We start from the raw sequence: 16,322 nt of genomic DNA, 5'->3' as shown, positions 1-16,322 counted from the left end.
AAAGTTGGAAGGGACCTTGGAGGTCATCTAGTCGAACCCCCTGCTCAGGCAGGAAACCCTATATCAGGGGTAGGCAACCTTGGCTCTTTTATGACTCGTGGACTTCAACTCCCAGAATTCCTGAGCCAGCATGGCTCAGCTTGGCAACCTCTCCCTTTCCCCTCAGCATGGCTGGCTCAGGAATTCTGGGAGTTGAAGTCCACGAGTCATAAAAGGGCCAAGGTTGCCTACCTCTGCCCTATACCATTTCGGACAAATGGCTGTCCAGTCTCTTCTTAAAAACTTCCAGTGTTGGAGCATTCACCGCTTCTGGAGGCAGGTTGTTCCACTGGTTAATTGTGGAACAATTCATATAAACTATTCCTACAAACACTCTCTTTATGATCTAATAAACCGGTAACTCCTTTTCCATAAATACCATCAAATTCATGAAATGCACTACTAAATATTTATCCTGCTTATTTAAAACGTTTTTGTCATTGAAACTAACTTTAACAGAATTCCTGGAATAGTTTAATCCACATAACCCCTTTTTTTAAAAAAAAAAAAAGAAAAAGAAAAATGCCTTTTGCAGCTCCTCTAGTTACAAAAGGAGTATAATTGTTTACAAACAGAGAAATTGAAAAGCATGGAGGTTGAAGCATTAATTTTCCAAATTTAATATTTTTCTTTCTTATAATCATTGCTTTAAATGAGTAGTATACTGTAGGCCCTTAATTACCATTCCCTTTCTCTCTGATGTGCATACTCATTTCTGTTGCAGATCATATTTGTATTCTGCCCTTGAGTTTGCCTTGGTGTGATGTGGCGATACCTCTCTTGCAGAGTGCCAGCAGGAATGAAGTGGTGGAAGTGCTAGATAAGAAGAACAGAGGGGAATGGAGAAGGCCACGTGCTAGTGATTAAAGGGGCTGCTGCAGTGCAGGTGGGGAAAGAGGCTGTGGGGTGCGAGTGAACACAGGAAGGTGCTGGTAGGTGCGTGCATGTACGCGTGGGAACACAGGGAGGTCAGGAAAGGAGGTACAATCTTTCCTGCTAGCTTCCTCCATTGACTTTTCTTTTCACAGGCTGGCAGGGAATGTTGGAAATTAATAATAATAATAATAATAATAATAATAATAATAATAATAATAATAATAATAATAATAATAATAATAATAATAATAATAGTAATAATAAAGTTGGAAGGGACCTTGGAGGTCATCTAGTCCAACCCCCTGCTTAGGCAGGAAACCCTATACCATTTCAGACAAATGGCTGTCCAGTCTCTTCTTAAAAACTTCCGGTGTTGGAGCATTCACCGCTTCTGGAGGCAGGTTGTTCCACTGGTTAATTGTTCTGACTGTCAGGAAGTTTCTCCTTAGTTCTAGGTTGCTTCTCTCTTTGGTCAGTTTCCATCTGTTGGAGAATAGCTTGACTCCCTCTTCTTTGTGGCAGCCCCTGAGATATTGGAATACTGCTATCATGTCCCCCCTCGTCCTTCTCTTCATTAAACTAGACATACCCAATTCTAGAAGCCGTTCCTTGTATGTTTTAGCTCCAGTCCCCTAATCATCTTTGTTGCTCTTCTCTGTACTCTTTCTAGAGTCTCAACATCTTTTTTACATTGTGGTGACCAAAACTGAATGCAGTATTCCAAGTGTGGCCTTACCAAGGCATCTTATGTCTGTTTGCTTATTTCATGAGGGATTTATTATAATCCCTCACTACAGCAGACTCTATTCCTGTTATTTGGTAGGGGTTACTGAATGAAATACCTTTTTTAGATTGTTGCCAAGTGTAGTAAGCGGTCATTGAGTAGACAATAAAGGTTCAGTACTCTGTTTATAAATGTGGATGATATATAATATTTATATACTATTATATAGTATGTAATATAATGAGGAAACAAGCAAACGTGGAGGATTAACAACTAGGCTAAAGGCTAATCCATATAGAGTGTCACTACCATCTACAGTATTTAGTTGCTAATGTTCGCTAAAATGGATTACATGAAGCTAGAGTTAATAACAAACTGGGAGGTGAAAAACTGCTGTGTCATCATTGCAATGGAAAGTTTGTTAAAACATTCCGTCCTGGATAGTGCCGTTAGCTTGGGTGGATTTTCAACATTTCGGCTTATTTTCTTTTGAGAGCGCATCAGATTTTCATTTTTTTTTAATGTGTGCCAGTGTGTTCACAGAAAAAAGTGACAATAAAGCCTCTCTTCTCCTCTCCTCTCCTCTCCCCTCCCCTCCCCTCCCCTCCCATCAAATTCTCCCTTTTGCTTGTGGGTAATCTTTAATTGGGCAAGACAGTGCATTGTAGAGCAACAATTTTTGACCCACGGTACTTCAAATGAGCTAATTTACAGAATGTGTCCAAAATATGGAATGCATGATTCCTGTAGAACTAAAATTTTATAAAGTATTTTATGTCATAAAAATAATCCTAAACTTTTTATGACATTAATGCAATATGACATAAAACATTTCCTGTGGTCGACTCCTGGACTCTAATGTCAGTGCAAAAGACCAGGTCCACATGTGAAGGTCCAATTAAACTGATTTATTACTAAAAAGCCTAAGCCCAGGAGTCTTCTCAATTAATGGTCAGCAACTGTTTAGAGTTAGCTAAGGGTCAACAGAGTTCAATGGGGGGTTGGACATAATCCTCATGTGGCTACGTAGGGATTCTTGGGTGATCCTTCTTTTAACTCCACCCCCAGGCTCTGCCACTCTTTCTCTTACAGTTACTTTCAAGGTAAATAAATCTCTGAATATCTTCCTCAATGTTTAAGAACTTTTTTCAGTGAAGGCAGTACATTAGAATCTCTGCCATTTTTGAAGGCATTGTGGAATCTGATGAGGAAACATGTCTGAAATGATGATCGAAAGGGTTATGGGACATCTAGTTTAATACATATTTTTAAAGGACCCCAATTCTTTTCAAGCCTCATTAAGACATCTCACCTTCAGAATTAATTGTAGCAGCAAAATTAATACAGGTAGTTTTGTCATCTGATGGCCATTTTTACTCAAATTACCATTGTTAAGTCATAAAGTATGATGTCACTTGATCACATTGCTTAGCGACAGCAATCCCACATGACCATGATGTATGATTTCCTGCCAGCTTCTCCACTGACTTTGCTTGTGAGAAGCCAGCAGGGAATGTTGGAACTTGCAGTGACATGACTGCAGGGACACTGCAACAGCTGGAACTTTGAGCACCATTCATTCCATGCTGTTGTAACTTTGAACGGTCATTGAATGAATGGTCCTATCCTGAGAACTACTTGTAGAATCATAAACAATGTAGTTTGCAGCACAGCTATATGGCCCTTAAATACCAAAGTTGCTTCCTCCTTCAATGAGAGATATGTGAAGACTTAGCAGATCCATTTGCATATATGCTAATCTTGGTTAGTGTTGAACCTGCATGAGGTTAGTTGCAACTTCTTAGCACAGTGGTTCTCAACCTTTTGGTCGGGACCCCATTTGGGGTCGATCAACCATTTCATGGGGGTCGCCAAGCAAGGCTGTCCGCCATTTTTTTTGTCCGCCATTTTTCCCTTTTCCAGCGGGTGCCTTACCTCCCTTGGGCTGGGCCAGCTGGTGGGCGGCCTGCTCCGTCTCTGCTGCTTGCTAGCTACGCCTCGGCCGGCGCAGGGGGCAGAACCACGCATGTGCGGCGCTCCTGGGCAGGGAAAGTCCTCGACTTACGACCGATTGGATAGTCCTCGACTTACGACCGGTTTAGTCCTCGACTTACGACCGGTTGGGGTCGCGACATTAAAAAGGTTGAGAACCACTGTTTTAGCATGATATATTTATACCCAAAATTTCTTAGCTTTTTCAGAAATGCATTATAAAATTTACCTTCACGTTTGTCACATTTTTAACATTGATTTGAGGTACCTTTATACATTTTTGATAGTTTCTCTTGTGTCTTGTATGATCAATACATCATTTTATTAAAAAAATATCTTATAACTCTAGTAAATTTTATTCCATTTACCCATATTCTTTCCCATGCATCTATCTGTATATTATAACCAAAATTGGTAGCCCATATCATACAATCCTTAACATGTTGATTTTCAGTTTCAAACCCTAACAAAAGTTTACACATTTTTGCAATTACACATTCACTATTTGTACGTAACTCATTTTCAAATTTCATTTTATATTTTTCAATTCCAATTGCATTAAATCTTTCTTTTAATTGTCCCTATGAAAACAATTGAAGACTATGTCTTTCTGTAGTCAGTTGTTCTCTTCATCTTAAGTTCATCATCTTCCTGTAATAATAAATCTTGATATGTTATCCATTTCTTTCTATCTGTTGTTTCTCTTCTATAAAATGCTTTCTGTGCTGAGACCGATAAATGCATCATCAGGCACAACTTTGTGTTTGTGTTTGTGTTTATTCCATAATCTTGGTATGATAATGATTTTTAAAATCTACATAATGATTTTTAAAGTCCACATTAACTTTATTGTACTATAAAAATCCATGTCAACCAAACCTCAGGTTATATTCTTCCAATTTTAACATTCTTCTTTTTCCATGTTTGTCATATAATGCTCAATTTCCCAGCTACAGCAGAATCTTTTCAAGCTCTTCACTAAGGTCTAACTTTATTTACTTGTTTGTTTGTAACCTACCTTTGTTAATTTTATTTTATTTTATTTATCACATTTATTGGTTGCTCATCTTACCATAGGGTAACTCTGGTATTTTTTATAAATTACTTATGGTAGCAAACATACTTAATACCCCTTCCTCTATTTATTTCCCTCACAATCCATACAGAGATATTCGGCTTTTGTCCTCAAGAATTCCCATGCCATTCTCCTCTGCCATCTACAGTGTGTCTGAATGGGGCAGTAATTTACATAGTCAATGTCCTGTGCTATGAATCTGCTTCAGGAACATTGATGTACATGGCTGCTACTCTTGGTTTTTCTATTGGAGATCCTGATTCCTTGACCACACTTTGACTCCTAACCCTTCTCTTCATGGAAGCAGCTGAGAGTCAAATGAGCAGGATGAGCTAGACAAATTTATCCCCTATAGGGATAGTTTGTTTCCCCAAAAGACTTGTGTAGTAGGGTTTATTCTCCATTTTTAAAAAAATGCCCTATAACCAATTATGCCCTTAGCAAATTACAACATTTCACTACAGCACTCACCTTTTCATCTACATTAGGTCTGAATAAATTTTTAAAGCATTTGCCCTGATAGGGAGAATTCTGAGTCATGTTCTTTCATTATCTGAATCAACATGCATTGCTGTTTCTTTGCTGTCTGATGTATTACCAATCTTCAATCTATACTTGGCTCTCCTCTTATCCAATGTCATCTGTACTATTTGAGTCACATCTTTCTGAATACAGCTAAGCATGTAAGAAGTGGTGAAGTTTTAAGATTTTTTTTAATCTTATGTTGTTATTTAATAACTCAAAGTGAGAAAAATGGATTTGCACATATGCACTTGAGCACATATTGAGCTTAATATTCTTACAGAGACATAATCTTTAGGGGTATCTGCTTGCCTAGCTCAGCAGACTGTAGACTGGGGAAAAATGGACTTTTTAATTATGACAAGACATGATAACTACTCTAAGCCATGGGTGTTTGCTCATAGCTGAAATACAAGCAGCACTTACTTTGTTGGATGCTATTTATCTTTTTTTTGTATTATGATAAAGAATTCTATTCTATTCTATATGTAGATTATTTGGGTCCTATTGATAAGCATACATAGATCCATATGGAAAGGATCTGTCTATAGACTGAATATAAAACTGACTAGTAAAATGGTTTGATTATACAAAGAAAATAATATTTCCCTAAAATTGATCACACAAGTTGAGACACCTGATCCCTAATATTATAAGCCATAACCAAAAACATGACAAAAAGATTGTTAAGCAACAACCATAAAACAGAATATCCATCTTTGTACCATTGGCAACACAGCTGTGCATAATCCACTCTTTCAACCATCCCATCTGACCAGGTACTCATGCAACTCTCTCCTCCAATACAGTAGAAGACAAGTCCTAAAAGAGACCAGGCTGTCTTAAGAACTGCAGGACTAGATTTTGCCAGTACCAATGTTTTATTATGTTTCCGACACAAACAGCATTTTATGCCCTGGCTTCAACGAAGAGAGAAAACATTTGTGCAATTGGCCAGCAAACTGCAGACATGTTGCAGGTGCTTCAGGTAAGGCTTTCAGAGGTGCTGGGCGGGAATACACATACTGGGAAAGGAGTAGAACAGCTGGAGGCAATACGTTTGCAGCGGCTTGTGAAACCTCAGGAGATTAGTCTGGAGAGATAGCCGCAGGTGGGTGGAGGAAGACAACAGAACATGATTTTTGGAAGCAGAAGAAAAAAAAACCATGAACGAACATGACAGCTGACGAGCTGCTGAAGGAGGTGTAATTGGAGTAGACAGTCTGTAATCCAACTGCCATACAATAAATTGAAAAGAAGCAAGGGGCAAGATAGAGCATGCTGGCTGAGGTCAGACAAAGCAGGGAACAAGAACAGGTATCCACAAGGCCAGCTGCAAATTTTGCTCCCAACAATGGTAAACAAGGTAAAAGAATCCCTGCGGATTGTGCTCCGCTAGTTGTTGCCGACTATAGGGGGCAGCCTTCGTCTCCATTTGGAGGCCATTGAGCCAACGCTGTCCAAAGACATTTCCACGGTCATATGGCCAGCATGACATCATGGAGTGCTGTTCACTTCTCACTGAAGTGGTACCATCCCAGCAATGAAAGGCAGTTTAAATCTTTCCAACTTAGCAGACCCAAGTGAGGCTTTGCTTGCTCAGACCATTGCTAATGATGAAACCCTGAGCTTGCTTGTAGAGTCAACATCTTGCATTCTACTTTGCTGAACTCTTAGGCTTTCTATTGCTTCTTGGAGCTTGGCTCTAAGTCCATGACCTAGCGGGAAATCACATTTCTGGCTCTTTGAAGACCTCCATCCCAAGATTTCAATGTTAGACAGAAGAGGGTCCAACATTTCTCTTCATATTCTCTTCATCTGCAGCAAGTGTTATCGATCAGTATCGGAGGAGGCATAGAACATCAGAAATGAGGTCAGGATTAAGCTCTGTTCCCGATTCTATCCAGAGAGCAGCATTAGAAATGCATCGAGGCAATCCAAAAATGACCCAAATATGTGAAGGGAGATTGAATGAGTTGAGAACAAGGAGAAAGTCGAGGAAGTTGTGTGTCAGTTGAGTTGATGAGACCCTCCAAGTGACAGTCAGAGGTTGAAAAAACAAGAATGTATGTGGTGATGCAAGCCAAAATGAATGGCAAGAATAGGGGAAAGTGCAGTGAATGATATTTGATTTTCTTTCCTTTTACCCTGTTTCTATTTTCTTTGGCTTACTGTTATCTCTCTTTTTGTGCACATTTTGAAATATGGCTCAACTCCAAAGGGAATATCATATAGGGCAGGGCTTTTCAACCTTTTCACCCATTGTACCACTTTTAGGATATGGCAACATCCAAGTACCACCAGCAAGGTGATGACCCCCCCCAAAAAAGGAAAAAAGTAATAAAGTACAGGTAGTCCTTGACTTACAACAGTTCGCTTAGTGACTGTTTGAAGTTACAATGGCACTGAAAAAAATGCCCCCCAAGCCACAGCTGAGCAAGACACCTGCCTGCCCACCCAGCAGCGCTCTTCCTCCTGTCTGAGGTTTCCATTGTTGTGAGCATTTCTGTTGAGGATTGGCAGTGGGGGTGGGGTGAGGGAGTGTTTGGTTTTTATCCCCCCCCCCCGTCTGCTGGGTGGTTGCAGCAGGTTTTGGTCACTTCACATGACCCTGGGACACTGTGACCGTCATAAATATGAATCAGTTGCCAAGCATCTGAATGTAAATCACAAGACCCTGGAGATGCTGCAACATTCCAGCTGATCGGCGCTTCTTCTGGGCTCAGCAGAAGCGCCAGGATGAGCACCGAGCTCCAGCTGGAGCCTGGCGCTGATCCTGGCACTTCCGCTGAGCCCTGACAGCCCTGCAGCTCCAGCCGTCTCTCGCTCAGGCTTGTGCGGTGCTGCCACCGGTACAGCTCATTCCCCTCCCCCGCTACTTTTCTAGGATGGTCGCGTACCGCCTGCCAGGTGCCAATGTACCACAGGTGGTACCCGTACCACTGGTTGAAAAGCCCTGATATAGGGTATACCTGACTGTACAAGGTGTATATTTATAACCTCACACCTGAAACCAATTCAGAACAGGGTAGAACTTCTTGAAACTGATAATGATTTGGAAACGATTCCCATTCCCTCAACTTACTTAACCTCATAAACTATGAGTCAGCTGAGATTGCCTTATGGGTAATTGTGGCAGCACCTGAACTAGTCTGGGACTATAATTCCTATTTGTTTTCCCAAAGAAGTGACTAATATCCCTTTAACCCTTGATCTAAGGGAGTATTGGGATGGCTTAATTTCCTCATTAGTCCCTTCTCATTGGTCAGGTGGGCGGCAGTTGCCACTACAGGTAGCCAATGTGTAAAACCTATGTTTATATTGCCAAGAGTGGGTACAAAAATGACCACACTCAAGGTGTGCTGGGAGGTGGCTTTCAACACCTGGAAAGCCAACCTTGAAACAGAACTATGTGAAGATGAATTGAAATAGAAGGAGACAGGAAGATGTGCAGATATGAAGGACCCCCTTTGTTGTTTGCCCCTATTATGATTGATTGTTATATGGAAGAGCACAAATCTTGTAAGGCAGGCAATTCACACCCAAGCCTATTATGGTTTTTTGACTGAGTTTTTTCTCTCCTTCTGGTGGCTGGAACCTAAATTCTCTCAGCAGGCTGGTGAACACAATGAAAATCTCAATCTTTGCAAGGAGTTCCCCCAGACAGACCCGAGCTCCTGCAGAGAAAATAAAAGTAGGAAATCAGTAGTAACCCAATCTTTGCTAGGAGTTCCCCAACAAACATGAACTCCTGCACAGAAAATACACGAAAGGTGGGAATCAGTAATAATTTGTTCCTTCTGTTCTTTAAAAAGGGAAAAAAAATGCCTCAAGCATAGATAAGAAATAATTCAGCATATAGAAGCGGTAGAACTTAGTTTATTGGAAGATTGGTGAGGAAGAATTGGATTGTGGTCTATACCCTTTTACTTTAGGTGCATAGTAAATAGAACTTTATATTTCTATGTAATGGTAGTGTGCATAATAGAAAATTAAGCAAGTATTTATTTTAGTCACTAAAGGGTTTTTCTGAGGTTATACTTTGTTCTGTCCTGTCATTGGCAGGACATCTGCGTGGTGTAAGTTGATTTTCTCATCAGTCTAAAAACCTTAAAATGGCTCTAAAATGGTCTCACCTTCACCTGATATAAACAAATATTCTTTAATGTTCATGGTCTTATTTTTGGCAGAACTAAACAAAGCATTCTAAGCACAAGATAAGATGAACTTTTCTTGTCTCAATTCCAGGGACAAGAGAACATCAAAAACAGATGTGAGTAATGGTGGTTCAGAGATTATATAACTCCTTTTTCACAATTCTGCAGTCCTTATATGGCAGTGATGGTGAACCTTTTAGAGACCAAGTGCCCAAACTGCAACCCAAAACCCACTTATTTATTGCCAGGTGCCAGGTGGGCATGGCCCACTGGATGGGCGTGGCTGTGGTGGTCATGGCAGATTGGATGGGTGTGGCCAAGGTGGGCATAATCACCTCAATGTTGCTCATGGGGAGGGACGCCTTTGGGGGCCGGACAGGGTTGGGGGAGATCCAGGGGGTCTCTGGCAGGTGGGCAGGAGACTTGTCCTGCCGGGTGAGGTAAGGCAAGGCGAGGCAGGGCGGGGGTGCCATTGTCACAGGGCAAGGTGAGGCAGGGGCGGCTGCTGCCTGACACCATCGGCCCCTGCACACAGAGGCCAGCGAGCGCATGGGTGCTGGGATGCATCCAGCCATGTGGGACCTCAGCGAGTTAGCGGGCGGCTGGTTGAAGAGGGACAGTTGCCATCTCCGGGGCATGGCGCGTGTGCCCACAGAGAGGGCTCTGAGTGCCGCCTCTGGCACGCGTGCCATAGGTTCGCCACCACTGTTATATGGGATAGAGTCGGGGCAACTGGATGGAGTTGAGCATTTACAGGCCAGAGGCCCTTCCTGACACCTATGTGGAGTTTGCAGCAGATATTTTTTCTTTGCTCCCCAGAAGAGAAACATCTTCCTCTATCTAGGATTGAACTCTAAATCTTCTAAGTGAGAGCTCACAATATTCACGAATAGCCACCATGCTACTTGCTCAGAGATTATATAACCTAATTTTTAAAAAAATCCCGTGGGGTGAAACTTTAAAGCAGACTTAACTGGCAGCCTGCAGCATATTTGCTGACTTTAAAGGGGTCTCTCTGCCACCATTTCTTTGAAGTTCTCTGACTATCAGAAGGGGTATAAGATTGTTCTTTATATTATTGTATTCTCAAATATTAATTGATCACAAGTTCTGTTGTATTTCTTAATATTCTTCAGTGCTCTTTGATTTCTGTCTCAGGTTATATTATGTTATTTTGCCTTGAAATAATGCCTTCCTTATCTACTCATATTGGTGCGATCACTACTTCTGAATTCAAAAGACCCAACCTTGCTGAGTTGGGGACAGAGCATTACAGAGGTCTGACACATTTTGGAACGTGTTTTATCATTTATGATTTCTAATAGAAATATTTTGGTTAGCTAAGTTTTAGTTAACATTTCAGTCTGGAGTCCCTACAACAAAAGTGGTTAGAATTACCTCTATTCATTATTGAACACCTGAAGTTAATATCAGATAGGGACAGTGAATCCCTTTTAGAATTCTTATGCTACACTAATCTTCATTACCATTGACCCAGTTAACTGCTCTGAGAAAAACAACCTTAATTGTATCTATCATTTTTTCAAATCCCCAGGTGACATGGAATAATTTTTTTCTTTCCTTTTTAAACCCAGTCCCAACTCTAACTAAATATTACCTGCTCCAAAGGGAAGAAATGCATCTTTGCGCACAAAATTTCCTTCCTTGTCCAAAAAATGATTGGGGTTGAACTCGTCGGGTGTCTCCCAATGTTCAGGATCAAAGAGAACAGAACGCAGGTCTGGGGTGAGAATGGCTCCCTATAAAAAAAGAAGAAAATGACTGGTGTTTTTTCCCCCCCCATTTTTCATTCTGAATGCGGTAACATTCCTCCAAATGAGATGATAGACAATTTGAAGGTTGTCAACTCACAATTCCTACCTGAAGAACCAGTGATATCTGTGGCCAATTACACACATTCCTAGATGGGGAAGCTTTGGTGATGGCCATTCACACTTCCCTTTGTCATACCCCATTTGGATTTTGCAACATATCCTGTGTGGTACTGCGCCTGAACATTGGTAAGTTGCAGCTGGTCCAGAATACAGTGGCACAAACAGTTTTAGGAGCATCACGATATGCCCATGTTATAACATTGCTCCACGAGTTGCTCTGGCTACCGATAGGAATCTGGGTGCAATTCAAGATTTTTGGATACACAGCACAAGTTATGTCTGCTCATTTAACTATATCCGGTGGGTGCTGGGTGCCTTCGATGAAACACTGTCATTTAATGGGACCCAGAATACATGCCTTCTCTGTTGTGGGGCTTGGAACAGCTTTATATCCAAGATTCAAATGCCCCCGATGCCATTACCCCTTAAAAGGGTCTTAAAGTCCTGGGACATTGAGGCAAGAATATTAAGTAAGTCTGACCTGTGAAATTTGAGTAAGAAATGTAAATTTGTAATACTTTTGGTGCCCTGTATGTTATCTGTTATTTTACTCCTGCGCCTGAACATTTGTAAGTTGCAGCTGGTCCAGAATACAGTGGCACAAACTGTTTTAGGTGCATCATGATATGCCCATATTATAAGATTGCTCCATGAGCCATCATATGCTTGACCTTCACATTTGCTAGCTGTCAGTCTGCCATGAACTATGAGGGGGGGATCCAGATGGGAGGGGCGAAAGCTACCTACTCATCGTACCAGACAATCTATTGACATTCAAGTTATACCGGTGTGGGATTTGAACAAAAGTCGCTAATATCCAGTGCTGACATTTCAGGTCTTTCTCAGCAATTCTCAAACCTCTGAATCCAAATTTTGGATTTATAAGTTTTATGATATAGTACATTTTCTGATGATATAATAAATCAGAATCAGACCAATTTATTCTGCAGTAAGAACTTTTGACTTGGTAATAAAAGTTTTGAGACTTGGGTAATAAAGTTTCTAGGGAAATATATAACAAATAGAGGTTTGTTTATTGTCCAAAATCCCTTAAGTATTTGGGGGGGGGGGAAATGTGCCAAATTGGAGTGGGGTTGGTTCTTTCAGTCAAAAATCACCCGATGAGCCCAGAAGAAATCACATGATTGGGGAGGGCCAATAGAAAAAAAGAAGGGGAGTGATTCAGGTTTTGGCGGGAAAATGTATGGGTGTCTCTGTGAGGGAGTTGGCAGGAGTTCTGGAGGAGCATGTTAACTCAGGCAAGGTCAAAAATTATTTAGTTAGAATTACTTTGGGATTTTTTTTTGGGGGGGGGATATTTAAACTTCTTGGGCTACCTTTAAAAAAGTTGATTTTTGTTTAAATCCTGTAATTGACTGGTAGCCTTCTAGAGCGTGTGTCAGTTTGAGCTACTGACTCTTCAAAATTTCTCTTTAGCTTCATAGAAATATAGAAAACTGACGGCAGAAAAAGACCTTTGAGGTTTTTTGTTTGTTTATTTATTGTTTTAATTATTGTTCTTAATAATTATTTTATTTTTGTTATTTTTAATTTTAATTATTATTTATTATTTTTATATTTTTATTTTATTTTTGTCAGATGATGGGCATGGATTTATCCCAATCACATTTAAACGTTCATGCTTTCCTTCTTTATTTAGTCAGCTCCAGGACAGGTTGAGGATGGCCCTTTGGTCTTCCCACGGTTCCCCAGAGGGTTGATGGGGAAGGGAAAAACTGCTTTACAACAAAAAGGTTAAAAGGTTAAAATATATAAGGAATGGTTGCTGGAATTGGGTATGTCTAGTTTAATGAAGAGAAGGACTAGGGGTGACATGATAGCAGTCTTCCAATATCTCAGGGGCTGCCACAAAGAAGAGGGAGTCAAGCTATTCTCCAAAGCACCTGAAGGCAGGATAAGAAGCAATGGATGGAAACTAATCAAAGAGAGAAGCAACCTAGAACTTTGGAGAAATTGCCTGACTTTTCGAACATTTAATCAATGAAACAACCTGCCTCCAAAAGTTGTGAATGTTCCAACACTGGAAGTTTTTAAGAAGAGACTGGACAACCATTTGTCTGAAGTGGTATAGGGTTCTAACAGTCAGGAAATTTCTCCAATGTTCTAGGTAGGGGGTTGGACTAGAAGACCTCCAAGTCCCTTCCAATTCTATTACTATTATTACTACTATTAAAAGAGAGCAGCAGCAAAGAAGGCTAATTTTCAAGCCACTCTTCACCCTCAGATATGAGTTACTTCAGAACCAAAATACCTCAGAGAGATGGGCTGATTTGATCCCGAGAGTCTCTTCTTTATTATACAAGTAAATGTATTTGATTGGCTATTGTAAACTATATAACTCAGATTAATCATACTAATAGATGGTTGAAAATACCCAAGCATTTTATCTCAAAACCAATTTTTTTTATTTGCTAGGTAGCCTATGTTCCTTCTCATGAAATGAGAAAAAAAATTCTTACATGAAGATGCAGCCCTCCAGAAATTCAGTAAGTTAACTACTTTACCTTGGGAATGAGAAAATTATCCACATAGACATCTTTCACACATTGTCTTGGTAAGCCAAATAATAAGATAAATTTGTTTCGCATGATCTCATGAATCACAGCATTGGTGTAGGGCACTTTCTTCCGATCTTGATAACAGATTGAGTGAGATGAACCCAAAGCTTCTTTTATTTCTTTGTGGACTTTATCTGAGGAAAGGAGTAAGAAAGGTAGTTTTAATGAATGCCTTGCAATTTGTCTTGGAAAATAAATGAGACAAATATTGGGGGGAAATTTTCCATCTGAAAAAAAAATCATTATGATTGGTGTTTGAAAAGCATGAATTGTAAATAATTTGCATGAAAATGGCAATGAAACAAATTAAAATAAATGCTATTTTTTAGTGTTCTTTCCTTTGATGAAAGGAATTCACAAATGTTGCAAGAATGTCAAAAACGTAAGCTTGTACTGTATATCAATATGAAAATAATCATAACAAAATTAAGAAAAATGAAACGAACAATTGCTAGTTATAGATAAAGGCAAAGAACCTGGAGCAGGTAAATTAATTTTGTGCATGTTAGCAGAATGTTTACTATTTATATATGTATTTATATAAACAATTTATATGGCTTTCCATCTCAAGAAATTAAATAGAAATTGTAGGCAAAACACAACAGATGAAATCAACTAACTAAAAAGAAATTGATTGATGGATTGTTTATGCGCCGTCAAACTGATGGTGACTGTTAATGACCATATAAACAGATTTTATTCATGATGATCTGTCCCTAACCTGGTCCATTAGGTCTTCCAATGAAACACCCATCACCAATGTAACTGAGTCCATCCACCTTACTGCTAGTCTTCCCCTTCTCTTTCCTTCCACTTTTCTCAGCATTAGACTGTCCCCAAAGAGCTAGATCAATGCATAATGTGTATAATAATTAAACCCTGGTCATTTGTGCCTCAAGTAAGAATGCTGGTTTAATTTATCCAATTATCCATTTGTTTCCTTTCTTGGCTGTCCATGGTATATTCAAGAGTCTTCTCCAAGTTCAAAAGCAGCAATACTGTTGTGTGATCAGCATAGTTCAGGTTATTGATATTTCTTCCTCCAATTTTAAAACCACGTCCTTCATCTTCCAACCTGGCTTCCCTTAATATATATTCTGCACATAGTTTGAATAAATAAATAAAGATTATATAAGCTTGTCTCATCTTTTTGCCAGCATTATCTTCTGTCCATGCTTTGTTTTCCAGACCTGTAATACTGTAGGTTGTGCATAAGGACAATGAAATATTCTGGGATTCTGATTTTTCTAAAAACATAGTGACTTTTTAAAAAAATATATTTTATTGATTTTTTTAAACATAATCACCTTAATATTTGGTAAACAGCGTGTTGTCTAGGTTTATATTTAAAAAAACAATCAATAACAATTAGTTTCTATAATTTTATAATCCACATAGTAGCTTTGCTTGATTTTCTCTTCTTCCAATAATATTCTTACAATTCTTACTATTTTGATAAATGACAATTAAATATAAACATTTTTCTAATATTTTTGCAAATAATAACCACATCAGTATGAAGATTCTTTTCTGATTGATCATCTTGATTGCATCATCATAGATCCTGTTTACAAAATTCTTATTTAAATTTATTTTCCCCACAATATTCAAAAAATTCTTACTCGTTAAGATTTTCTCAAAGTTAATTACACTTAAGTATTTAAATCTTTTTCCTCATACAGACCATCCCAACACTTTTACATTTCTCATATCTTAAAAAAAAGAAAACAAAAAAAAGAAGAAAAAGAAATAAAAAGATAGTATACTACTTAAAATATATGTCCCTCTTAGGTTAATGTACATTTATATCTAGATTTTTTTTCTTTTTAACCATATTCAAATATATGTTTAATCTTTAATGTTCCAGTTAATAAATCCAATTATCTAATCTTTTAAGTCTGTTCAAAACATTTTTATCCATTGAAATTTTCTCAAGATCAATTACACTTAAGTATCTAAAATATTTCCTTTATATAAACCATCCCAACATTTTTATATTTCTTATGTCAAAAGAAAAAAAAAAAGAAAGAAAAAATACTATGTTACTTGAGGGGCTCGTCTCTCTTAAACTAAAATTCATTTATATCCAAAATCTTTCTATTTCTTTAACCATATTCAAACAGATGTTTAATTTTTTAATATTCCCTCTGATAAATCCCATCATTTAATTTCTTAATTCTCACTTTAGCCTTTTTTTTTTGCCAAATATTTTTCCTGATCAATATGCTCCGCTGAATCAAAGAGTCTTCCCATAGTAGTAGCAGTAATAATAATAATAATAATAATAATAATAATAATAATAATAATAATAATAAAGTTGGAAGGGACCTTGGAGGTCATCTAGTCCAACCCCCTGCTCAGGCAGGAAACCCTATACCATTTCGGACAAATGGCTGTCCAGTTTCTTCTTAAAAACTTCCAGTGTTGGAGCATTCACCGCTTCTGGAGGCAGGTTGTTCCACT

At 38.8% G+C, this 16,322-nt stretch overlaps 1 protein-coding gene across 1 annotated transcript in view; it reads right to left on the bottom strand.

Moving 5' to 3' along the window:
• Window positions 1-8,714: 8,714 nt before the first annotated feature.
• Window positions 8,715-16,322, bottom strand: part of LOC107291416 (cytochrome P450 2J2-like) — a 28,410-nt gene continuing 20,802 nt past the window's right edge. Inside the window, exons 7-9 of the mRNA XM_015820411.1 lie at window positions 13,806-13,993; window positions 11,004-11,145; window positions 8,715-8,905 (exon numbers count right to left, since the gene is read on the bottom strand). Coding sequence (XP_015675897.1) covers window positions 8,715-8,905; window positions 11,004-11,145; window positions 13,806-13,993 — 521 coding nt within the window. The remainder of the gene's footprint in view (window positions 8,906-11,003; window positions 11,146-13,805; window positions 13,994-16,322) is intronic.

Source organism: Protobothrops mucrosquamatus, unplaced genomic scaffold (assembly GCF_001527695.2).
Source record: "Protobothrops mucrosquamatus isolate PMUCROS unplaced genomic scaffold, P.Mucros_1.0 scaffold1126, whole genome shotgun sequence".
Classification (NCBI taxonomy): Eukaryota; Metazoa; Chordata; class Lepidosauria; order Squamata; family Viperidae; genus Protobothrops; species Protobothrops mucrosquamatus.
This window is presented reverse-complemented; position numbering and strand designations above follow the sequence as displayed.